Consider the following 27,433-nt stretch of genomic DNA (forward strand, 5'->3'; position numbering starts at 1 on the left):
CAAAAGCACATGGCGACATTCGGGGGCCGTGACCTGCTCTCTGCCTCCCTCAGGCAGGAAGAATACAGAGAATTTTGTTTTTAATCTTCTGCGTCTCCGATTGCGCAAATGCGCGCTGTTCAGCCGCAGCAGCCGTCTTTTATATTCAATTTCTATTTCTAGTTTGTAAATTGTAACAATGTTGTTGCACGGCACGTTTAATCAGAGAAATCAAAGCCCATGTCATCTTCAGACTCTTCAGATTCTTCCTGTTTCTTCTCTTCCTTTTTTCTCTTCGATGTGGAGATGCCGGCGTTGGACTGGGGTCACTTTTTTCTCTTCAGCAGCATCAGGGGCATTGGTGGAAACTCCAGCACCAATGTTGCAGATCAGACTATTGACGTCAATATTAGCCAATGCCAGGCAAACAGACTAGGCCAGAAAGGCTGAATGGTCACACCAGCTCATTTAATCAGGGCATTGAGTTTGTCTTCGGTGACAGTGGCCTTGTCATCATGCAGAATGAGTGCACTGTAGATACAGGCGAGTTCCCAGGTGGAGGCCATGGCGCTGGATCTCTGCAGGTGGGTTTGATGGTGTTAGTCACGGGGGCGGGGGGACGGGACTCGTCCTTAGCTTCGTTCAGAAGAACCGAGCACTTCCGCACTGGGCACAGCTGGATTTTAACTATGCCGGCTGCGAGCTGCCTTTTTACCATATAAAAATAATGCGGCCGCACTGTGCATGTGTGCCCGCTCACCATGTGTAAATCTCTGCGCATGCACACCGATGAGCGGGCACGCACACGCAGTACGGCCACATATTTTTTAGATGGTGAAAAGGCGGTCCCAGCCGGCATTGTTAATAGCCGGCTGTTGCGCATGAATTTACGCAATCGGGAGCGCCGGGATGGACGGACTGCTCTAGATGATAGTGGTGGTGGGTTCGGAAGGTGCTGCCTCAGGAGCCTCGGTGATTCCTGCAGTGCATCTTGTAGATGGTACACCCTGCTGCTGCCACCGTGCGTCGGTGGTGGTGTAAAAGCAAAAGAGCAGAAGTTGGGCTGTCAAAATGTGCAGCCTTCTCCTTTAACGAGGTTTTGCCTGGAAATTGTCCATTCAGAGACTGAGCTGTGACAAGCAGGGGGCTGGCTGTGCGCATGCTCTTTCTGGCTCGTTGACGGAAACTTTTGAAGGAGGTGGGAGTCGGGAGGGAGCAGCAGTGAAATTTCCTGGACTGGACGTCGGAGCATATTTCCCTGCGAGAGACCGGACGACGAAGCAGTTTGTTGTTCTTATACCGAGAATTTTAATGTGTGAAAGTTTTGCGAGCTCAGGAAGGCAGCCTGGTTTAAATAGCTGTTGACGGTGACTCATGTCCACTGTTTCTCTCTGTCCGGGCTGTTGTCCAGTCACGCCGGATCGATCATGTGAGTTGTTTCAATGCAGTGACATCCGTTTTTACTGAATTCCTTTGTATTCGGTTGGGATTAGGCAGCTCGGTGGGTTAATCACTGGCGAAACTTTTGTGTTGTGACATGCTAGGTTCTTGGTGTTTGGGAAGGCTTTTTATTATTAAGCGAAAAGTAACGACCCAAGAGTGCGTTCAAAGGGTGGGGTTTAGCGATCTTTTACTATTAAAGTGAAGTTTGAGTCGTGTCTAAACAGAATGTGTGTTATTCTATTTAGGGTGTACTGTAAGGTTATTACGGTGTAGTGTTTGATATAAAATAGCACAGAGAGAGCTGATATCCAACCTTATGTTCCGGCGACATGAGCAATGAGTGTTGGAAAGGCATTTTACCACGTAAATTGGAGGCTAATAACTGATGCAATCATTTCACTCCTCCCTATCTCTCAGTTCACCGTGCATGCAGTCAGTGCTTTGGAACAGTTTATTTTGCTTCATTAAAGGCAGAATGCAAATTGTTTTTCTGTTGAATTTCGCTGGGACTTATTAGGCCGGCATTGTGTCTGCAACTAGACGTTTGCCGAAAGTCACGTACATGCCTCTGTCACCAGGCATCATTGGAGTCTACTCCAATGATCCTAAACTTTCAATTCACACGCAAGTCTGCTGTATATATCCTCACCACCTTTGCCTGTGTACTGTCTGAACTACATTGGCTTTCACTCCCCTAACATCTCCCAATTCCTATCCTGTTCAAATTCCTTCATGGTCTAACCGTGCCTTATCCCCCTAGCCTCCGAGAATTGCCGGTTCCTCCAGCTCTGGCCTCATGGCACCATTAATGACTGTACTCCAGCTGCCTCGGCCCTAAACTTCCGAATAATAATCTTTATTAGTGTCACAAGTATTTTTGGCAATTCAGTGTGGCAAATCCACCTACCCTTTGTGTTGTGGGGATGAGACTCATGGGGAGAAAAATGTGGAGTCTGCACAGACAGCGACCCAAGGCAGCAATCGAACCCGGGTCCCTGGCACTGTGAAGCAACAGTGCTAGCTACCGTGCTGCCCATTTAACCCCACATTAATCCCCTTTACCTCACTCTCCTTTTATGACCCTCCTTCAAGCTTGGTTGAAGAGTTGGGACTTTAGTTTTTCCTTCTGGTACCTTCCTCTTTTGGCTCAACGTGAATATTTGTCTGATTTCTGTCTCTTGTGAAGTGCTTTCAGGTGTTTCTCTGCGTTAAAACCAAATTGTTAAGTGGGACTGCTGGTGTTTTTTTTAAAAGGCATTGATACCAGTGGTTTACCAGAGATTCATTGTCGCCTCTTCTTCAGTCAGACTCCCTGATTATTAAGCTGGAGCAGTTGAGCATATCATCAATTTGGAACCACATATGTTTCCAAAATATGAAATCTCTTTACAGCAGCATATGATAAAACAACTTGAGCATGTAAAAACATTGACTGTGGACACAGAACATGTGCGTGTTTAAACTTTTTAGATTTTGAAATAACGGTAAATCAGAGTACAGTAGTCTTATGATTCGGGTTCCTTCTGTCTGTGTGGATCCGTTATTAATTGGTCAATTTTGGTAATTTTTTTAATGAACTATTAAGTATGGCATTTTAACTTTGTTCCAAAGATTAGTTTCAGGGTAGAATATCCCCCAATCTGGTTTATAGGGCAGCACGGTAGCATTGTGGATAGCACAATTGCTTCACAGCTCCAGGGTCCCAGGTTCGATTCCGGCTTGGGTCACTGTCTGTGCGGAGTCTGCACATCCTCCCCGTGTGTGCGTGGGTTTCCTCCCACAGTCCAAAGATGTGCAGGTTAGGTGGATTGGCCATGATAAATTGCCCTTTAGTGTCCTAAATTGCCCTTCGTGTTGGGTGGGGTTCCTGGGTTGTGGGGATAGGGTGGAGGTGTTGACCTTGGGTAGAGTGCTCTTTCTAAGAGCCGGTGCAGACTCGATGGGCCGAATGGCCTCCTTCTGCACTGTAAATTCTATGATAATTCTATGATAATTATCAATGCACTTTCACTCAACTTGGGAAGTTTCATTTCATTTTCATTTTTTCATTTCATTTTGATTATCATCATATTTCTTTTTGCAAGTTGTCAAAACTGGGAACTATCTGCTGTTTTACCCATTGGTAAAGACTAAAGTGCCGTCTTTACCAGTTATTTAGTTTTAGCCTCTTCCTTCAGAGGAATTGGGATGCTGGTGACTGACACGTTTCGGCTATGTCTATGAGGATTCTATGTGCAAATGGTCCATTATTTGTTTCGGGGTAATTGGGTGCTGCAGAAAGTACTACCATTTCATGTTTTTGAACTGGTTTCAAATCCATCACAAACATGGGTATAAAGGGTCTTGCCCAATCCCAAGTGGAATCTGGGTTCACAGTAAAAAACTGATCTTATACAGTTGGCTCTATTCAATTTATTTGATTGCTAGGGCTGGTCAGATAAGCAGCACTAGTGTTTTCCACTCCTTTTTATGTGCTTATAATTATTTAACTTCAATAAAGAAGTAAGGGAGTACTGTTTCTGAGGTCTTTTGAAAGAGATGTTAAAAAAACAACTTGCAAAAAAAGTCCCATGGCACACCTGAAGATGCGCGGGGAACTTTCCTGGTAGTGATCGAACCAACATTTTCCCACAAAGATTTTTTTTTAAATGTTAATTATCTCATTTATTGTTTGTGACCTTGATGTAGATCTTGCTATGTACAAATTAGCTCTGATTTGCCTAGTGATTACACTTTAAGAAATTCCTTATTCGTAATATGTTTTGCGATTTCTTGACGACATAATAAGACGGGTATGTTTAGAACCAATTTTCATACCAGATTTTGGGTTGTCTGATCCTAACACTCGGTTCCCGCGTAGGCCGGTATCTTATTTCCAACTGCCGTCTTCCAAAACATTTGGGGCCAAAAAGTGACAATTTCGGCCCTTCCCTTCCCTTCTGTCCCGAATGGTCCACAGACATTTTTGATTTCTTCAAATTTAGGGCATCTAGAAAGCCATGTCCACATGTGGATGCTCTGCACTATCACCTCATTAAGGTGATAAACATGTGATGGTAATTGCACTAGTTTTAAAAATGTGCAAATTTAATGATTGATATTGATGTATTTAATAAGGTGTCACCGAGGAAGTCTTTCTTAAGTTGCTCAAACACCCTAATACAGAATATTTTAACTTTGTGCTTGAAGTTTTGCCTTCATGACAACCCTGTGCATGCATGGGAAATCCCAGGTTTTTCGGGAATTGGAGATGCCAATCACTGAGCTGAAGGCGAGGTTCTTTGCACCTGCACAAAAGGGAAAGCGCAAAAACTCTGGGAGAAACAAGAGAGATGAGGAGAGATTTTTTTTTTAAAAACAGGAGAGAACATTGGGAGAAGGAAAGAAAAACTAAGTTCCCCACAAGGGAAGAAGACAAAAAACAATCAAGTTAAGAAAAGCAAAACCGGCTCCAATGACCAAAATTGCTACAAGCAGCAGACCTCGTGAGCTGGGCTCAGGAGAGAAGCTCCGAAGATCTGAGAAGGCAGTTGAAGGTTGGTAACTCTGTGCTACATGACATTGGGGCAAGGATACACCTTTTGGAAGAGCGAATTTCTGCTTCGCATGGCCAAAGAGCAAAAATTGTGCTTGTAAGTGATGCTTGAGGGCATTTATTGTGTGGTGTGCTTGACCACAGTTTGCCATTGATAAAGTTTTGAAGAGAAGTGAAGAATCCCACTCTGATTCCGATGTGGCTGAAAGAATGGAACCGTGGAAGAAAAATAATAAGAGGTTCATACACTGAAGTACAGTGACTGTAACTTGACCTTTGGATTTTCATGGACTCGTTGCCTCTTGCTCGATCCCAGAAAGCCTAATTTTCAGAAAATGTAATTTGAAATGCCATTTCAATACGTAACACTTTGTTCTCCAGCAAGGATTTACAGTACTAAGTGCTTGAGAGATCAAAATGTAAAGCGCAATTAATATATGGTGAGTGTGTGTGTGTGGGTTTCAGAATGCGTTACCTGGTAGCTGAGCTCATAACAAGATCGAGGAAACCGAACACCATTGCTGAAACCCCGTATTGTGAGAGTAATGTTGGGAGCTGATGCTGCCAAAGAAATTGACAGTGTTCCTCTTTCTGACAATACATTACAATCAAATGGCATACTAATGAAATGTCAGTTGATATTGAACAGAAATTAGACACAAGTGGAAAATCTGCCCTGCAGATATTCGTGAACACTGCCAGCTCTTAGCCAATGTCAGGTATATTGATGGGGACTATCAAAGAGAATTTCTTCTTTGCAAAGAATTGCACGTTCATATGACCGGAAGAAATTTCTCATGTCACAACTGCATATCTCGAAGGAAGCGATCTTAACTGGACCAAGTGCAATAGCATCTGCACTGTTGGAGCAGCTTGCATGTTGGGAAAAGTCAAAGGATTCATGAGTAAAGTGAAAGAACAGAATCCTGATATCCAGGTCGGCCACAATATCCTGCACCGTGAAGCCCTTGTCGCTATAACTGCAGTGTTAGATCAAACAGTGAAAATCATGAATTAATGTGTTGTCACATCCTTTGAAATTAAGCTTGTTTACTATTCTATGTGAAGAGATGGGAGCCATGTACCAGTGTTTACTCATGCACACACAAGTGTGATGGCTGAATCGGGGACAGGTCCTCTCTGTCATGTTTTATGAGTTCCATAACGCACTGAAAGAGTTTTCGGCTCTGCGTGAATTGCCACACAAAGATTTAACATGTGATGATTCCTGGTCTGCTAAGCTTGCATATTTACCAGATATATTCAGTCATCTGAATGTTGAAATGTAGGGGAAAAACAAGAACATTCTGATGGCTGCCGATAAACTCCCAAGGTTTTGGACCAAAATTTGGTTCTTTGGCAGGAAGCAATGGCCAGTGGGTCAATTGAAATGTTCAAGCTGGCATCAGCAAATCCCACTGACATAACTCTACCTCATCTTCACACATCTTAAAACGCTATGCAAGGGAAGTTTGAAGGTATGGAAGGCTTTGAATTGGTACATAGTCCATTTAGTTCACTTTCTCTTGATCGTCAAATAAACTGTCATTAAAAGAACAAGAAGGAATTGCAGAGCTCAGAATGGAGTTTGCACTGTTATGTCTGAACACATTTAAATATCCCAAAGCTTCTCGGTGTGTTAGTGAGTGCATGTATGGGTGAGTATGTAGGTGTGTAAGGGGCTGGAACAATAATCTAATTCTGATTGTACAAAAGTAGTACCCTTAGCATTTCCCACAACTTATCTGTGTAAGTTGGCATTCTCAACATTGGCTTATGGAAAAAAAACTGAAAGGAGGGAGCACCTGTCAGTGGAGCAGGAATTGAGTTGCCCTGTCATCAGTTCTTCCCCAGATCAAGAAACTGCTCACTGAGGCAGGCCCATGTGTCATATTAACATTATCAGTAAGATGCTGCTCACAGTATTGCCTTCATTTACGAATTTTCATATTGAAAAATGCAGACCTCAAAAAACTGAAAACAATTAATATCTTTAATGGGAAACACTTTTAAATTGCGTACGTTTTCAATAAAAATATTTATTGTATTTGACATAAAGCTGATAAGGCTTTAATTGTAAACCTCTTTAAACTAATGAAACTTGCATTTAAATGGTGGCTGGACATGTTTTTAGGAGGTTTTAAAGAGAGCTTTTTTTAGAGAGACGTTAAGAAGAAAATAGGAGGTGTGCCTCAAATTCCTCATGGTTATGAAGGTGTGCCATGACGTAAAAAACATGCTTATGAAGGTGTGCCATGACATAAAGGTTCGGAACCAGTGCTCTAACCCATTAATGTATCCTATTCTTTTCACCCTCCTGTTTATGTCTCTGATTGTCACCTCAGATTTACCTCAATTACTCACCCTTCTCCCCTCCCCAACCTTCACCCATACACTCGCTCACCAAACAGAAGCTTTGGAACATTTAAATTCTTACTGATCAGAACACAGCAGCTAGTGCTGTGGCTTATGTGCAGATTCTCTTCTTTGCTCCTCCAACTGGGGAAATTATGCAAAATTTGGGCCATTCACACTCTAAATGCAGGAGTGTTTTTCTTACTGATGACTGGTGGACTAATACTAAATTACTCCGTACATGACTGCAGTGTGACAGTGAATGCGGCAGGCCGCGATATATGCTCACATGAAAAGTAGTTCCTAGTTCTTTATGAACAATATAACATCTGGGGAGTCTTTTTGTTTGAAGTCCCTTAATTCTATAAAAGACAAATAATAAAACTTGCTTGCAAAGTAATGCGGCTTTCTATGTACAAGGGACCTTAAAAACAAACCCCTCAGCCAACTTCCTGGTTGTTTTGAAATCACAAACCTATGACTTTTAAGTGGGATTTTTTTTCTGTTGAATCTCACTGAAGAATTATAATGAGAATTGGGCCTGAATCAAGGATTTCCATGCATAATGAAAAATCAGACCTTCTACAATCTCAAACCGATGCCTGTAGATTCTATATCACTTGATGGGATGGGAGCGTAATCTGAGCAGAAAGAACTCCACCTAGGCTTTCACTCTGCTTATGTAAATTGGGGCATGTATTATGTTAGCATTAAGTAAATTAATCAAATAGCAGTTTTATATTTTACTTAATATTTAGAAATTCCTGTGAATTGTTTATAGCATTTGTTCTGTCTAATAGTAATAGGAAGTGGCCTGTTTGGAGATTGTATACCCCTTTGGGTACTCGTAATTCAATTCACCCAATTGTTATTTTTTAATGCGTACTTTAGAAATAATAGACTGGGACAACACCAAACTTTGCCTTCTCTCTTTTGTGGGTCATTTGCATATATTTTACTATATAATGATTCCTGGGCGTAGGCCTACCTAATACTGTTAAATATCTTTTTCCTATGTCCCATGAAATAGCTTGGACTCATTCAACCCATTGCTCTCTGATCAATACAGTTTTTGTTGTTTCTCCAATTTGAATTTACTCTCTTCAACACTTCCAAAAGGGCTTATTTTGATGAAGTGTGATATTAAATTATTCCTTAATTGCGAGCAACCAGCTGTATATTTCTAGTTTTTGTTTCACATGTACAAATTTTTTTTAATTTCCCTTTCGTCCACTTTAGGGCTCCGATTACCCTCCAATTGATTGGATAAATGGAGGATGGATGTCAGAACAAAGGTGGAATTTGAAGGTCTGCAATTTATGCAGTAAACTTTGAACTACGAAATGATTGAGTTCTCAAACGCAAAGATTTTACTGGAGACACTGCTGTTAAAAATGCATTCATTTGCACTAAAATTGGGTCGGTAGACCCAATTGCGGGTAGAATTGACCCAGGATTCATACATGCAAACTAATCAAATGCACAGTGTATTAAGTAAAAGTATCGAATGATACGCATGCTACAGGCTGTGGTGGAATTTTAGATACTCAGGAGACATTTATTATGGATTTGGTGTATCCTGATGTGATCTATTGGAATGACCCCTGGCAGGTGACCAGGAAATTTATGATGGTTTCACTTCAGCCCGATGTTTCTTTTGTAACCATATATCAGTCTGAAAAATTCTGGTGTTCTTCTGTTCTGCATTGATATAGCCTAAAGTGGAGATTAGTTATATCACAACAGGAAGTTTGAGTTCTTGTGCAATGCTCAACATTCCTGAATATCTAAAATGCCACCACAGCCTGGAGCACTCGTGACATTTAATACCTTACACTTTTAAACGTGCATTTGATTAGTTTGCATGTAAGATTCCTGGGCGTAAGCCTACCAACCCCAATTTTAGTGTAAATGAATGCATTTTTAACAGCAGTGTCTCCAGTAAAAACTTTTGAGTTTCAGAACTCAATCACTTCATAGTTCAAAGTTTATTACATAAGTTGCCGGCCTTCAAACTCCACTTTTGGTCTGACATCCACTTGTTATGTTCTTTTCCAATCCTCCTATTATCCAATCAATTTGAGGGTAATCTGAGCCCGAAAGTGGACGAGAGGAAAATGTAAAAAATTGTACTCTTGGAAACAAAAACTGGAACTATACAGCAGGTCTCTCGATATTAAGGAAGAATTTGGTATCATATTTCATTAAAATAATGGAAGTGTTGAAGAGAGCAAATTCAAATTGGAGAAACAACAAAAACTGTATTGATCGGAAGATAATGGGTTGAATGAGTTTAAGCTGTTTTAGGGGACGTAGGAAAAAGATAATGAACAACATGTGCAAATATATTGTATAGTAAAATGTATGCAAATAGCCCACAAAAGAGAGAAGGCAAAGATTGGTGTTTGAAGAGCCTTTTGTCCCCTTACTGAATTAAATGCTGGTATTGAAGTGCGACTTGTTAAGAAGTAGCTCGTTTCGGATGTCCAGCAATGTACACAATTATAATCCCAATGAAAATAGAACAGACTGATTTAATTAAAGTAGGTAGGATGAGTAATTAATAGTTTGAAACTTTGACCCCACCCATTCGCCATTGAAAATGTGTGAAATGAAAATACCGGAAGGAGTCAACCCTGGGTTGACCTGAAATCAACTCAATTTTTCTCATGTGCACTCTTATCTCTTTCTCTAGCTTGCTTGCTCGCTCTGAGAACATAGACCTGGCTCAAAGAAGGGCAGGAATCAAAGTTAAATATTCTTGGATAAAATGTGTTCAGGAAAGATTGGGAGGGGAGGCAATATTGATGGTGAAAGAGGATGTCCCAGAGGAGTCAACAACATCTATTTGGCTAGAGCTAAGGAACAGAAAAGGTGTAACACATGTTTGGTGTAGCCTATAGGGAACTAAATTCTGAGAAGGATGTCGGACAAATTTGCAAGGAGATTTTTAGAGAGTTGCAAAAAATATAGAGTAATTATAACGGGAGACTACTTATCTGAATAGAGACGGGGATAATAGTAGTGCAAAGAGCAACAGTGGCTCACGTGTTCAGGGAGATTTTCCACAGTCGAAAGTTTTCAATGGGAAAGGAGGCACTGCCAGACTAGGTTCTTGGGAATGAGGAAGGTCAAGTGGATCAACTGTCAGTCGAAGAACATTTAGAGGACAGTGATCAGTATATCATAACGATTTGGCTGACTGTGGAAAAGGACAATGAACAATCCTGAGTAACAATAATTAACTGTGGGAAGCCATCTTCGATGGGGTAAGAACAGATTTGAGTCAAATATTGGCAGGAAAAATGGTCGCTGAACAGTGGGCTACCTTCAGAGAAGAGAGTAAATTTGGGCACAGTGGAGGCATATTCCTCGAAAGTGGAAAGGTAGGACAAACAAATCCAGCGCTCTTTGGATGACAAGAGTTAGAAATTAAGTTAAAGAAGAAAAAGTACACTCCTGACGGTTGTCAGGAAAATAATACAATTGAAAACCAAGCTGAATGTAGAATATTCAGCGGGAAGGTGAAAAAGCAATAGAGAAGCAAAAAGGGAGCATGAAAGGAGACGAGTAGCCAACTTAACAGGTGACCCTGACCTATGCAAGAAATCTAGGTACAACCTCCGCAAAGCCATCGCTGTAAGAGAAAGTACCTGACAAAGTTAGAGTCCCTGACTAACGACACAAACTCTCGTTGGTTTTGGCAAGCCTTAAACAATATAACAGGCTACAAAGCAAAGCCGAGTAGACTGTCTGGCAACAAGAGCACCACTCCACAATGAACTCGATGCATTCTTCTGTGCTCATTTTGAGCAGGAAGTCAACAAAGCGATGTCACCTGACCCAATGGCCTCCGACACACCCATTTCTTTTTTTTTAATGTATTTTATTACAAACATGTATCAAAACAGGTTAAAACAAATAAACATCCCGGGAAGCATACTTGCCAGCAATTAACTGTACAGTCTGTACAGATTTTTTTCCCCTCCCCAAGACACACCCATTTCTACCGTCACAGTCTCAGAAGTTCGATCAGCCTTCTCGAAAGTGAACCCATGGAAAACAACAGATCCTGACGGAATCCCTATCGTGCACTCTGATCCTGCGTGGACCAACTGGCAGGTGTGTTCGCTGACATCTTTAACCTCTCCCTACTCCGTTCCGAGGTTTCCACAACTTCAAGAAGACCACCATCATACCGGTGCCAAAGAAGAACCAGGCAACGTGCCTCAATGACTACCGTCTGGTGGCCTTGACATTTATCAAAAGAAGTGCTTCGAGAGGTTAGTCATTGGGCACATTAACTCCAACCTTGCAGATTTCCTTGATCCAGTGCAGTTTGCATACCACCACAACAGGTGCTATCTCCCTGGCCCTACACTCATCCTTGGAGCATCTCGACAACAAGGACACCTACATCAGACTCCTGTTCATTGACTATGGCTCCACCTTCAACACCTTAATGCCAGCCAAGCTCCTATCCAAAGTCTAAAGCCTAGGACTCGGCTCCTCCCTCTGCAACTGGATCCTCGACTTCCTGACCCACAGACAACAATCAATAAGGATGAACAATGATACTTCCTCCACAATAGTCCTCAATACCAGAACCCTGCAAGGTTGCATACTTAGCCCCCTACTATATTCCCTATAGACCCACATGACTGTGTGGCAAAATTTGGCTCCAACTCCACCTACAAGTTTGCTGATGACACTGGTATAGTGGGTCGGATCTCAACCAACGACGAGTCAAGAGTACAGGAGGGAGATACAACAATCTCTCACTCAATGTCAACAAAACTAAGGAGCCGCTCATCGACTTCAGGAAGTAAAGTGTCGAACACACTCCTGTCTATATCAATGGTGCTGAGGCGGAGGTGGTTGACGGCTTCAAATTCCTAGGTGTAAACATCACCAACAATCTGTCCAGGTCGACACTACGACCAATAAAGCACAACAGCACCTATGCTTCCTCAGGAAATTAAGGAAATTTGGCATGGTCACATTGACTCTTCCCAATTTCTATAGATGTGCAATAGAAAGCATCCTATCTGGCTGCATCACAGCTTGATAAGGCAACTGCTCGGCCGAAGACCGTAAGAAACTACAGAGAGTTGTGAACACAGCCCAGTCCATCAGATGAACCCGCCTCCATTGACTCTGTATACCCTTCCCGCTGCCTTGGGAAAGAGCGCAGCATAATCCAAGACCCCTTCCACCAGCCTAACGTCTCTTCCAATCTCTTCCTTCGAGCAGAAAGGTTTGAGAACACACACCAATAGATTCAAAAACAGCTTCTTCTCCACTGTTACCAGAGAATGACTCTCTTCGGGTTTGAACTGATCTTGTGGACTGAACTGATGTTTCTACACACCTGTACAGTTGTAGCACTATATACATATACTTCACCCGCTGTCCATGTTTGTATTTTCATTACGTATCCTCATGTATTTATCATGTGTTCTATGTTTTCATGTTTGGAGCGATTTGCCTGGACTGTACGCGGAACAATACTTTTCATTGTGCCTCGGTATGCGTGACAATAAATCTTTAAAAAGAAAAGGAAACCCAAAGTTTTCTATAGGCATATAAATCATAAAAGGGTGGTAAAAGGAGGAGTAGGGCCAATTGTCAACCAAAAGGGGGATTTATTCATGGAGGCAGAGGATATTGGGGTGGCACTGTGGTTAACACTGTTGCTTCACAGCACCAAGGTCCCGGGTTTGATTCCCAGCTTGGGTCACTGTCCGCGGAGTCTGCACGTTCTCCCAGTGTCTGTGTGGGTTTTCTCCGGGTGCTCCGGTTCCCTCCCACAAGTCCCCAAAGACGTGCTATTAGGTGAGTTGGACATCCTGAATTCTCCCTCTGTGTACCTGAACAGGTGCCGTAATGTGGCGACTAGGGGATTTTCACAGTACTTCATTGCAGTGTAATGTAAGCCTACTTGTGACAATGAAGATTATTATTATTAATAAATTATATACTTTGCATCTGTCTTTACCATGGAAGAAGATACCAGGCCATGGTAAAAGAGGAGATCATTCAAGCACCAGGTGGGCTTAAATCTGATGAAAAGAGATTGGACAAGCTATCTTTACTTAAATTAAATTAATTTGGACATTCTGAGTTCTCCCTCAGTGTACCCGAACAGGCGCCGGAGTGTGGCTGAGGGGATTTTCACAGTAACTTCATTGCAATGTTAATGTAAGCCTACTTGTGACAATAATAAAGATTATTATTATTACTTCTAAAGGCACCAGGATTAGATGAGATGCATCCAAGAATACTGAAGGAAGCAAGAGTCAAAATTGTGGGGACTCAAACCATAATTTTTCAGTCTGTGATTGCAGCTCCTTTTGATTAGACAGAATGAAAATTATTATTTGTATTTAAAAACGTAATGATTCACCTTGGCGCTTTATCTAGTTTCAGGAGGTTACGGAAATGCCCCTGTTTTCCAAAGGTTATTGTCTCTGACCAGAATTCATGACATTTTTCCCGCAAAAGACGAGTGCGTTTCCTCAACAGCACAATGAACAATACCCCAGGAGGTTTTCTAAATATCGAACTTGATGGGGTTGGATATTTATCATCTATCTAGTCCGAGATACTGGTCCACGGCTTTTACACCCAGTATAGAGATCTGTTGGCAAGGAATTAACTTGAAGCATGGGGACATAAGAACTAGGAGCAGGAGTAGGCCACCTGGCCCCTCAAGCCTGCTCCGCCATTCAATGAGATCATGGCTGATCTTTTGTGGACTCAGCTCCACTTTTCGGCCCAAACACCATAACCCTTAATCCCCTTATTCTTCAAAAAACTATCTATCTTTATCTTAAAAACATTTAATGAAGGAGCCTCTGCTGCTTCACTGGGCAAGGAATTCCATAGATTCACAACCCTTTGGGTGAAGAAGTTCCTCCTAAACTCAGTCCTAAATCTACTTCCCCTTATTTTGAGGCTATGCCCCCTAGTTCTGCTTTCACCCGCCAGTGGAAACAACCTGCCCGCATCTATCCTATCTATTCCCTTCATAATCTTATATGTTTCTATAAGATCCCCCCCTCATCCTTCTAAATTCCAACGAGTACAGGGACCTTATACTAGGGGCCCTGGAAAGTGCCTGCATTACTTTAACCCATTTGTGAATCATGCTGGTCAAAAAAAATAGTAGCAGCCTTAAATTTACACAGGAACCGAGTCCTTGCCAGCATATGTGATCAACAGTAATTTCCGTTCAACATTTGATAAGAATTGCAATAATAAACAGTTTTTTCAAATGTGCTCACATCATCAAAAAGCCAAATTTGAGCAGTCGTATGTTTTGGCATGCCAGTAACCTAAACATGAAATTTGTAACACGATTTAAATTGATTTGTAGTTTTGAGTACGTGTGGATTTGGTGACTGGATGTAAATAAATCAAATCAAATGCTCTAGAAATATTGAAAATTGTTAATGGAGAAACCAAAGCTTTAAAATTTGGACTAATGTCTTATTTATTTTTGGTATGGAATAGCACAATAGGTTGGTAAATTCATAAAGTAACTAAAATAATGATGTTTTTAGTACATTTACAAGCCATTTTCCTTTTTTATAGTGTTCCTGACACAAGGTGAAGCCAGCTCTGTTCTGAGAAGAGTTCGAAGAAGAAATACCCTCTTGGAAGAACTACGACGCGATAACCTAGAACGTGAATGCCGAGAGGAAGTGTGTACTTATGAAGAAGCTAGAGAAGTTTTTGAAAATGATGAAAGGACTGTAAGTTGAAATGTAACAGACTGCTGGGTGACAGATGAGCTGATACACTACCCTTCACATCTGGCTTTGAAAGTAGCCCTTGTTGACAGCAGATGATGCTGATTTTCAGCTGCAATGTCTTATGTGTAGGTCTAAAGGCCAGGATTCTCTATGATTCATCATGGGAATAAATGGCAATATGAGGGAGAACAATATACATGGGAATTATGATCTGGAATCCAGTGCCTGAAAAGGTGGTGGAAGTAGATCCAAAAATATCTTTCAAAGGGGGTTTGGATAAAATTTGCAGGGCTAAAGGGAAAGAGCAGAGGAGTGGAGAGGGGCGATGTGCAGCATGTAGTGCTGAATGGCCTCCTGTGTTGTATGGTTCTTCAATCTGGTGCTTCAGAGCCAGAATGATGAATGGATGATATGGGGAGAGCGAAATAGATGGTAATGCGTTTAAGGATTTTAAAGGAAATTTACAACAGTCACAGTATTCTACTTTGATTTGAAAATCTGGACTGCGTGAGAGGAGTTATTAACATCTGTAGCAACAGTCTGGTTCAGTACTTTAAAATTGGGAAGTATGCTGTGGCAGTTTTGGGGATTTTTGTAATGCTGGTACTGGAATAATCTTTTTTAAATTCCAACAGCCAGCTTCGATATCCCTTCATTTACTGAAGATTGAATTTAAATGTTTATTTCTGGGTTAAAAGTACTGTAGACTTGTGCTTTAAATGCTAATTGTCATCCTGCATTCATCATCAAACTGCTGTGTTAAACTTTATTGGCAAGGTTATATATGCATAATACAAGTTGGATTTTGTTTTCGATTGTTGCCCGTGCAACGCCCATTATGTTTTTAAAAACCTAATATTTTGCCAGTAGGCAAATTCTTTGTTCACTAGAATAAAATTGCTAGTTTGGCAGTGAGCAGGTCAAATTACTACTTGGGGAGAGTGTAGATTTGTAAATGATATCTCACGGTTGCGAAGTTAATCAGTACATTTAGATCAACGTTTCCCCCTCCCCCGGCGCATGGAAACAAGGAGAGGCATAGTGTACGACAATATAAGAAAGTTGCTGAGCTCCAACCTTCAGACAGGGCTTTTGTTTTGACAAGGAGAGATTAGTGTCACCATAGAAATTTCTCAAGTAGCATGTGAATCTGGAATGACACAAATTTGCCTTGGACAGAAAGACCAACATGCATGGGAATCTGGGGAAGCAGGATCATGCAGTACATTCTGGAAATTATGGTGAAGAAAGGGGCTGACAAAGGAGGTAGTGATTAGATTCTAGTATGCAGAGGTGGAAAGTGCAGGGTGAACAGTTGAGTGACCGCAAGAAATTACTGGCATTCGGTTTTCGTTACTGCACAGCTTTTCTTGTCAATTGACCTGCCTGATATGCATGGGAACTTTGGCATGTTTAGAGAATCTCCAAACCAAACTACTGAGCAGTTATTCAAGTAGTTCCTGCATGCCTCCTGTGAAGAGACACATCACATCTTGGAGTCTGTGCTGGAGTTCTCTGGGCTTTTCCAGAGTTAAGCTTTGGAGATCTTCACCCTAGCATGCACAAAGGAAGGGTTTGAGCTTAAATCATTTAAATTCCCTGGTTTTCAGCACTAAGCACGTGCAAATATTGTGTGCTGGTTTGCAGGATTATCTTTGAAGCACAGATGGTGATAACTTGACCGTCATACTTGTGACCTTTTGAAATTTTTCTTTTCAAAATGTTCCTTATTTTGATTCCATTACTATTTATGGCAGGGAATATATTCCATATACTAATGATCTATCATGTTAGAAATTCTTAATTCTCGTGTCCATTCTTTTGATGATTCACTTTATGCTCGTTGGTTTTTCCTTATTCACCTTATCAAACACTTCATAATATTTCTCAGCATCATCAAACTTTTCCTTTCATTTCTGATCTAGTGAAAAAATAAGCTCCCGTTTCCCAAGTCATTTTTGCAGTTAAATAAGAAAGATCATAAAGAGAATCTCGGAAAACCCTTTGCTGATTGTCGAGAGTGCTCTGGTGTACTGTGGAGCTGCCTAGATGGAATATTAATTACGGACGCTGGGAAGTTAGAGGAATGAATTACGGATGCTGGGAAGTTAGAGGAATAGATGCTACCAAGAGGTATCTCCTGATTTAATGTGGTCATGAGGCTTTTTCAACACTAGGTCCTGGGCACCATATTCCTGCTGCTAACCTCTGCTACTTTTAGCCACAGCCTCCACTACTTCCCATCCACAGGAAAAGAGAGCTTCCCGGGACAACCTTATTTTCTTATTTCATTTCCCTTCCGTAACCTCTAAAACAAGCTTTCCTGCAGCTGTTCTCAACTTTGCCGGGGTTCTTTCTAAATAAAGAGCCTTCATTGACACAGAGTAGGTCATCATTGCACCTGTGCATTCGGATGGGTCAGGAAACCTGGAAGCAGAACGTGACCACTGTGCCTGAGTTTCAGTTACAAATTGGTTGGTTTCCCACCCTGCTATCAGCCTTGCTGATGTATATTGGGATCTATTTAGTTGTAGTTCTATCCAAAAGGCACAGCACCCGTCCACAGGATGCCATCAGGTGTGTCTTGGATGGAGGAGGGGTCAGGCCTCCTAACCAGAAAAATAGCTCAAGCTGGCCAATGGCTCTTAAAGCTGACTGATGTTTGTTTGTTTATTTGTTTATTTATATATGTGGCCATCCTTCAATGAGGCACCTGGTATGTTTTACAGTTTTAAGACGCATTATCTCCACCATTCCTTTGTTTCTAGTCCAGGGAATAAAATATACATTAAATAAAACTGTGAAGGGGAAAGGCAAATGTTCAAGACATGCATTAGTTCTGCATTCCTAATTGGTCTTGAGCAGTTTTCCTTCTCCATATGGTGACATATGGTGAAAGGTAATCTCTGTTTTCCTCTTCTTCAAAACTCACTTCAGATATCAAACCCCAGTTTGAATAACTGAATCCAATGCCTTACAACCCAGATAATTCATACTGAAATAACAACAGATAATGGTAGAAATACTCAGAAGGTCTGTCAGCATCTGTGAAGAAAAGTACTGAGTTAATGAGCAGAATTTTCTGATTTTGTATGCAAAGTGACACAGCATGTGCGAGTGCTGGCTCCCAGGACAGCCATGTTTTTAGGCACTCGGTGCAAAAAAAAAGTTCAGGGGTGGGTCCCATGACAACGCTGACAGGGTTGCTCTCATTGAGCCCATCCCACCAACAATAGGTTTTGAAAAGAACAAAAAGGCACCCCAATTTTAGCAAAAATGAAAACATCAACAGATCCCCCCCCCCTGGGCAGTGCCAGAGTTCTGCCCGGGCATAACTATCTTTGCCCCCACCCCACCTGGGAGCTGTTCACCTGTGCATCTGTCATGATTCATGTCGTTGTGTGGGGAGGGACAGCTATCAGCCCTAAAAGCCCGATGATATTTAAATCCATGCAAATGAGAATCCTAATCTTCAAAATCAGATGCCCATTATATCATTGGGCAGGTGGATGCCCATTATATCATTGGGCAGGTGGATGCCCATTATATCATTGGGCAGGTGGCTCCTTTCTCCTTGGTTCAAGCTGACACTGTATCTCTTATTTTATCTTTTCCACAATTTCGCACCTGCCAGCCAACTCCAGTCCTATGCTAGTGAAAGGACTAAGGGGGAAGTGCCTGGTCCATAATGAGCCATTAATTATCTTCCCAAGACAGTTAACTGAGAGAAATGGCGATGCTTTTTATGATTGCAAGCATATTTTATTTTTTGGTAACTTGCCACAGACTGGTTCCCTCGCCAAGAATTACAGGCTGGATAAAGCTGTCCCTGCAATAGGGTTTGTTCTGCCCATTTAAAAAAATAAAAAAAATATGGATTCAATTTTTATTTTGCTGACTTACCAAAAAAAATCAGTAATTTATTATTATTTTTCCATTAATGTTGTACAGCATGGAAAATGTAATGTTTTTTGGCCATTTCGTGTCTCCATTCACTCACTCCAGTGCTTTAACATGAATGTTAACCAAAACTGCATCAAACTGCTGCCCACAGTAATGCTGCAAGCTAAAATTCCCTGGTGTATCTTTTAAAAGCCGGATGTTTTGACTCTGGGTTGGAAATACAAGTATTTACTATTGACTATTTATGTTTTATTTGTCGATGATCAGAAATAAGATCATTCAAGTTTTGAAATCTAAACCGAACAACCCGATGATTATATAATGTTTCAATTAAGCCTTACCAGTGATCATGTAATTCTCATCAATGGAGTTGTTTCCCGTGTATTCCCTGGATGACTACCTAATTTATTTGATTTCTGTGTATATAAAAACAAATGGTTCTCATGAGGAGTAAGAACTTGGCAAGGGTTTTCAGGCTATCCGTTGTTCTTTTTCTCCTTTTGCCCTCCTCCCTTTCCCGGGAGAAAAATTTACACCATTATTGTTTATTTTCCAGTTATTCAGAAATTTCTCACAGTCTTTCAAGAGGAACAAAGTCCTTGTATTGACGTAGTTGCATTCTACCATTTGCAGCTAAAAATTCACTTCTATTGAGCAACAACACAATATTGGAACCAATCATTCTCTATAATTTGTTGATGTCAGTGTCTTTCTTCATCCCAGTCATAGAAAATACTTCCTTTTTTTCTGTTCTTGTAGATTTTTCAACATGTGTCGCCTGTTCCAAACTCTGCTCAAGGGCTCAGTGCAGGGGCTATTGGGAAAAAAGAAAATGTGGTTCTACGTTTTTGTCGGAAATACAGGAAATTCTTGTTGTTTAATTGCATTCCTTTTTTTTAACGAAAGGAGTTCCTGCAACTTATTCTAAATTCGAATCACTTTACCTTCTTCAGAGACTCAACCTCCAAACAACTGGCATCTGATTAAAATAAACTTTACTCAAGTTACATTTTTACTAATGTCTTTAGATTTACACAATGCGGGCAGGAAGATTATTTTGAGTTGAGCAATTTTGAAAATGTGTGATGCAGTTTAATTTTTTTTTATTTTCAGAATGAATTCTGGACAAACTACATAAAAGGACAAAATGAGAATCAAGAAAATAGCTCTGGTGTCAATATGGAATCTGTTTATCTTGTTGCACCTCTAATAGCAGGACTTCTTATGATTGTTATTATACTCTTTGTTATCTGGAGGTGCCAGGTGAGAAAGGCAAATCACAGGCAGAATGCTTATGCCCAGTCACGGCAGCAGGCAAATCAGCCTGCCAGAAATGTATCAGTGGTTGTGTTCGGTTGCAACGAGCACCCTGTCAGTCCATTTGATAGGTTGCATACACAGCAACCAGAGGCTATGACTGCTCATATTTCAAATGGAAATGGGCTCCCTGTAGGAACATCTGTACACAATACAGATCTACCTCCAACCTATGATGAGGCTATGAGGCAGGTCAGTGATACAAGAATTGATAATGGCACACACACTGAGGATCCTCCAATCTATGAAGAAATTGTGACCCCCACAAATGCAGCTAACAATGCCACTGAGGTTGCCAGGAATGTTAGACGAACAGAAGTTTAAGAAGAAATTACATATTATCCATAATTACATGTCACTTTCATAATAGTACAAGTAGCCAGCTTTTCTTTTGTGATGTTTAATGCAGTTTTTACAGTTGTGTTTCATTATCTGGTATGAAACAGATAGGAAAAGTGCAATTTGATAAGTTGAGGGAAAAGGCCAGAAGAAAGGAATTTAGAATTTGTATCTTTGTTGGCAGGAAATGAGGATAACATTAAATAATCTGCACTCGTGTACACATTGGGCAGTTACTTCCGAGCTTCCCAGTGTCAGATTGATTTTTTTTTGGGGGGTGGGGGGGTACTCCAAAATTGCCATTCGGAGCTTTACAGATAAGCATTTGCACGATACTTGTTCAGAAGTACAAATTTCCTCTGGGCTACTCTGTGAAACATCAGAAAATGTGATTTTAAATTGCAAACTTTGGAAGGTTCTGCCGGTGTTACATGAGCAGTTACTCAGATAAAGTTAGAAGAATTAAAACGTCTTTTAGCTTCAGGGTAGCTGTTGGAAAGACTCAGCCCGACCCTGATTCTTCTCTCCTCGAGGTCTGATGTCTAAATCCCCAGCACACCCTTGAACCCCACCCCTCCCCAAATCCTATCCACTTACCTTGAGCATTTGCCTTTGTCCTGGCGTATCAGTTCTATTGGGACCTTAAACAAAATGGGGCATGGCCTCCTTCAGTTCTCCTCTCCTGCACTGGGCCTCAGAGACTGTTGTACTGCCTGGATCTCACCCAGTGTGAGTCGAAGGTCAGGCGAGGAAGACACAAGGATTTTGGCATGGGTAAGTGGGTATATTGGATTGGTTCTGGTTGATATAAGCGCCAGGTCAGAAAATTGAGGGTTTTTTTTAAATTTAAAGAACAATACAGCACAATAACAGGCCCTTTTGCCCTCCAAGCTTGTACTGGTCATGATACCACCCTTGGCCAAAACACTCAGCATTTCCTAGTGCTGTATCCCCCAATCCCCATCCTATCCATGTGTTTGACGAGACGCCTTTTGAAAGCCGTTAATGTATCTGCTTCCACAACCTCCGCTGGTAGCATGTTCCAGGCACTCGCCACCCTCTGTGTAAAAAAACAAACAAACCTGCCTCGCACATCTCCTCTAAACATTGCCCCACGGACCTTAAACCTATGCCCCCTGGTGACTGGCCCCTCCACCCTGGGAAAGAGTGCCTGCTGACCCATTCTATCCATGCCCCTCATAATCTTGTAGACTTCTATCAGGTCACCCCATAACCTCCGTCGTTCTAATGAAAACAGTCTGAGTCTATTCAGCCTCTCTGCATAACTAACACCCTCCAGACCAAGCAACGTCCTGATAAACATCATCTGTACCCTCTCCAAAGCCTCCGTTTCCTTCTGGCAGAGTGGCAACCAGAATTGTGCTCACTATTCCAAGTGTGGCCTTGCCAAGGTTCTATACAACTGTAGCATGACTTACCAGTTTTTAGACTCGATGCCCCACCCAATGAAGGCAAGCATTCCGTCTGCTTTCTTGACTACATTGTCCACTTGTGTTGCCACTTTCAAAGATCTGTGGACTTGCACGTCCAGATCTCTCTAACTTTCTATATTCCTAAGAGTTTTGCCAGTTACTGTATATTTCCCCTCTGTTAGACATACCAAAATGCATTACCTCACATTCATCTGGATTAAACTCCGTTTTCAATTTCTCTGCCCAAATCTCCAACCTATCTAAGTCCTGCTGTATCGAATCCTCAACGATCTGCCATTCCACCAACCTTGGGTGTCATCCGCGAACTTACTAATCAGACCAGCTACATTTTCCTCCAAATCGTTTGTATACTACAAACAACAGAGGCCTCAGCACAGTTCCCTGTGAAACACCACTAGTCACAACCTTCCATTCAGAAAAACACCCTTCTACTGCTGCTCTTTGCCTTCTGTGACCGAGCCAGTTCTGTATCCAATTTGACATCTCACCTCTGATCCGTGTGACTTCACCTTTTGTACCAGTCTGCCATGAAGCACATTGTCAAAGGCTTTACTGAAGTCCACGTAAACAACATCCACCGCCCTCCCCATATCAATCATCTTTGTCATCTCCTCAAAAAACTCGATCAAGTTAGTGAGGCACGACCTCCCCTTCACAAAACCATGCTGTCTATCGTATTAAGTCCTACAACTTGAGAGAAAAAATGATTTTAATAACTCTGGTTGACGTATCATTTTTCTTTTCTTTGCAAACACCTTTTGTACTGAAAAGGTGGAATTGAACCTTTGTTATTCTGTTTCTACTTTATTCATCAGTCATCAGAGCTAGAAATCAACTGGAAAAGCTGCCAAAAAAGGAAATAGGATTTTTTTCAGTTTTGCGAATTTTTAGACAATGGCTTGGCTCTGAACCGTCTGATTAGTAATGGCCGATAAAGATAAAATGTGGTCCCCATTGCTACTGTATTTCAGAGTAAATATTAGGATTTGGGTTATTCATGAGAAGCCCCCCCCCGGCCCTGAAGAAAGTTATATATCCCAAACCAGACCTTCAGCTAGCTGTGGGTGGGGGGGCAGGGGACGGGTCAAGTTTTAAGGAATTATTTACCAATTGAAATGTGTACTGCATTCAACAGGAAACTTTTATATAAGCAAATAACGGCTCGGCTGAACAGTTTTTCTATTTTCTGCTCTACGTTTTTCCTGCTGGCTTTTATAATTTTTTTTCTCCTTTATTCAGTAATGAATATGCAGTACTGTACAGTTTCTTACACAAGCTGTACCCCCCCCCCCCCCCCCCCCCCCCACCTCTCCCTCCATGGATATGGTAATTCGCAAACATTGTTAAATACGGATCTGTATTAAAAAAATCTTAAGTTCTGTTGATTGCTTTGTAAACACCACAATGAATAGTGAAAAATGGGGGCCACCTTGTTCGTGTTCTGTTTCCCTTTCCAATACATACAAAATGATTTGCGTGTAGAAAATACAGATGGGACGAGAGGAATCTGTTTTTTCATTGAAGTCCTGACAAGATAATTAGAAACATAATATTGAATTGCCTGTATCAAAATCCCAGGCCTACCCAAAATGCATGCTAATTTTAGTTCCTATTTGCAAAACATGGTGTGTATTGATTGCATAATACCATTATTGCCATATTAACGTTTGGTGCAAGAGAACAATATGTTTGATTTTTTTTTTTTCCCCCCACACATACAAACTTCATTGCCTGTATCAAAGTCCCAGGCCTACCCAAAATGCATGCTAATTTTAATTCCTATTTGCAAAACATGGTGTGTATTGATTGCATAATACCATTATTGTCATATTAACGTTTGGTGCAAGAGAACAGTGTGTTTGATTTTTTTTTTTCCCCACACATACAAACTTCAGGAAACTAAGTGTGGGAGTGAATTTAAATATCTCATGCATATTAAACTGTTTAGTTATGTTGTGTATATTAAAGTGAAAATGTTCATGAATAGTGGATGGTGTCTGGAGTACAGTAATACACAACAAAAAGTGCCAGTAGAGTTGAATGTCTCAGGAAACAGCAATTGAAACTGCACATGGATGTGAAGCAATAAAAATTTCCTTCCATATTTGTATGAAATTAAACCCTGCATGTAATTTAAGTCTCCTCACAAATTAGAACATTTGGTAGCACAAGAAACTCGGATACTATTATGTATTGCGGTCTAGCTTCAAATGGAGTAAAAAAAATAACTATTCCAGCCGGGAGACTTACACTGCTGTTGCAGTGTTTTTTTAAAATCATCTGTGCCATAGATGAAAAATGGGAACAATGTCGGACAATTATTATTATCTTCCTTCACTGGAAAATAGCTTTAATCTTCCTTTGATTATATTGTATTACTACATAACCTAGAAAAACTGTTGATTAGCTTTAGATGCCATACCCAAAAAGATGACCATTGTATGTTACTTTTTTAAACAATGAAAAGTTGAAATACCAATTAATCACAATTTAACTGATCTCTTCCTGGAGATGGGTGAGGATGAAAGCATGGGTGCCAATATACTATTAATGCAATATTAACTGAACATTGCCATTGCAATAATTTCCTCCACATGCCTCAAAATATCCATATTATGGAAATATGTATTGCAGACAATAGAATTACCACTATCTATAGCCTGGCTTATTTTATAAATGTTGAAATTCTGGGATGAATGACACTGACTATTCAATAATGTATCTACGCATTGCTATGTTTCTGTATTTGAGTTCTGACTTAATTTTAATATGCACAAAACCAAACAGCCTCGTGTTTAAATTTATCAAGCTAAGGAATCAGAGGCACTTTTCTATTGTTAATTTTTTCATTGTAAAGTGAATTTGAGAAAAAACAGGTTATACTTTTTAAATATGGCTATTTTCTAAACCATGGACATTTTTGTGATATGTTAATGCACTAATTTACAATAAAGCTTTGTAATGCATGAAGAAAGCACTGAATCAAGTATCTGTCATAATTTTATAGTATAGGACTATTTCTGTAACTTTTAGAAGAAAGAATCAAGTAGAAAAGACTTTCTATTTTATTATAAAATGTGAAAATAAAATTATTTTCCAAATTGTTTCAGATGGTGTTTTATTGTGTTATGCTATGCTATGTGGTATTTATGCTAGTGGCTACTTTGGGGAATGAAACAAAATATTTATTTTTTGAATAAAACAAATGTATCACTTTTGTGCTCGCAGAAGAGCTTAAATGTTTGATTTTATTATTCCTAGCACTTCGAGGAAACATTGTCCATAAGTGTTCTATAATTCAGTCTAGATAATCAATTATTTAAAATGCAAATGAACATACCCACTGCTTTTATGCTTGACGAATACAGTTGAATAAATTATCCCTCCTGCCAACCTTTCCTTTTCCACCTCTCAAACACATAAAGAAGACTGACCATTTGTTATTTCTATGCTTGTGGCTACATGCTATTTAGATTATAAGTAGCACTTCTCCATTCTTAATACCAATTTTTATTTCTCAGCAAGAACCTGGAAATGGAGCAAGTGTTCTCATTTTCTATATATTTGTGGCTCTGCTGTTAGTCTCCATTTAGGAACGATCTTGTGTGATATTTCAGATGTAAGACACTTGATTTTGCTTAGAGTAATTACACTCACAACTTGCAATCTCAAACATATTGGGTTGTAAAAAAAAAATCCTGCAACAGTGCTTTTCTTTCAGTGCGGTACTTGGGATTTTTATGCAGTAGAATCTACTGAAAAATCTACACAGTTGGCAAGGAGCAAAGCAGAAGGCCCCAATCGTTTCAGGAAAAATTGTCATGTTAGTTGAACTACTCCAAAACGCAGCACCTCTTAATGTTGTGAACAATAGCTTGTTTTCAAGCAGGTTTGAAGTGGATCCTTTTCAGAAGAGTGCCCCTATTATTAGACCAGTTTATTTTTAATGTTGCTTCTTTAGGCTATTGATAGGTTTACCAAATATTGTGTACAAGTGCAATGGACTGAATGATATGGAAGGTGGCCATTCTATGATTCTGATAAACTAGGCCTTTGGCATATGCTCTAAAACATTTAGTGCATGTGAATAGGTTTGTATGCTTGCGTGCAATCTGTAAGAGCTGTCCAAATGCAACAGGTGTTTTATACAGAATTATAATTATGTAAGTGCAATGGAAAATACGGTATCATTGTGGATAGCACAATTACTTCACAGCTCCAGGATCCCAGGTTCGATTCCCGGCTTGGGTCACTGTCTGTGTGGAGTCTGCACATCCTCCCTGTGTGTGCGTGAGTTTCCTCCGGGTGCTCCGGTTTCTTCCCACAGTCCAAAGATGTGCAGGTTAGGTGGATTGCCCTTGGTGTCCAAAATTGCCCTTCGTGTTGGGTGGGGTTATGGGAATAGGTTGGAGGTTTGGACCTTGGGTAGGGTGCTCTTTCCAAGAGCTGGTGCAGACTCGATGTGCCGAATGGCCTCCTGCACTGTAAATTCTATGAAAACGAAGCGAGCTTTTCCCTAATGGCTTGGAAAAAAACAAACCGTAAGTAACTGAAAACTACATACAAGTGAGTCCCATGTCTGTTTTCTATCACCGAGATGGCTCGGTAGCACCACTACTATATTAGCTGCCAATTCCTGAAGGACGTATCTGCCTGACTGGGTCTGTGACAGGGAAAATTCTACTGTCCCTCACCAATCTACCTTTAGCAGATGTATCGGTATATGACTGTGTTGGTGAGAGTAACCTCCATATTGTCCTAGTGGAGAGAATTCCTCCTTCACCTTGAAGATACTGTCTATATTGTGTTGTATGGTACTACCACCATCCTAAATGGACTAGATCCAGAACAGCTAGCAGCTTGAAACTGGACATATGAGGCACTGTGGGCCATCTGCAGCAGCAGAATTGCATTTAACCATGATCTGTATTCCCTGGCCTACCATATCCATCACCACCATTATCATCAAGCCAGGGTATTAATCCTGGTCAAATGAGGGAGTACAGGAAAGCATACCAGGAGCACAATTAAAAGTGATGTGCCAACCTGGTGTAGATGTAACACAAAACTACATAAATGCTGAACAATGGAAGCAGCATGTGTTAGAGCAGGCTTGACCAAAGTACAGCCCGCAGACTGGATACGGCCCTGAAGTGCCGATATGCAGCCTTCCAGTGCTAGTTTCCAAGATGTCAGTCAAACAGCTAAGTTGCAAAGGAAGATTGCTCAAGAGGAAGCTCCTCCAATCACAGGCTGGTTCTCCCCTGTGTTTATTGCTGATGGGATCAAACTGGGCCTATCAATAGTAAATGTTGGAGAAATAATCTGTGATTGGAGGAGAGTGAACAAGA

At 40.8% G+C, this 27,433-nt stretch overlaps 1 protein-coding gene across 1 annotated transcript; it reads left to right on the top strand.

Moving 5' to 3' along the window:
* Positions 1-1,155: 1,155 nt before the first annotated feature.
* Positions 1,156-25,188, top strand: LOC140428027 (transmembrane gamma-carboxyglutamic acid protein 1-like). The gene is made up of 3 exons (XM_072513998.1): positions 1,156-1,408; positions 14,909-15,069; positions 20,086-25,188. Exons 1-3 carry the CDS (start codon positions 1,354-1,356, stop codon positions 20,611-20,613), a joined length of 744 nt encoding a protein of 247 aa, XP_072370099.1. The 5' UTR covers positions 1,156-1,353; the 3' UTR covers positions 20,614-25,188.
* The last annotated feature ends 2,245 nt before the right edge of the window (positions 25,189-27,433 follow it).

Source organism: Scyliorhinus torazame, chromosome 8, assembly GCF_047496885.1.
Source record: "Scyliorhinus torazame isolate Kashiwa2021f chromosome 8, sScyTor2.1, whole genome shotgun sequence".
NCBI classification, from domain to species: domain Eukaryota; kingdom Metazoa; phylum Chordata; class Chondrichthyes; order Carcharhiniformes; family Scyliorhinidae; genus Scyliorhinus; species Scyliorhinus torazame.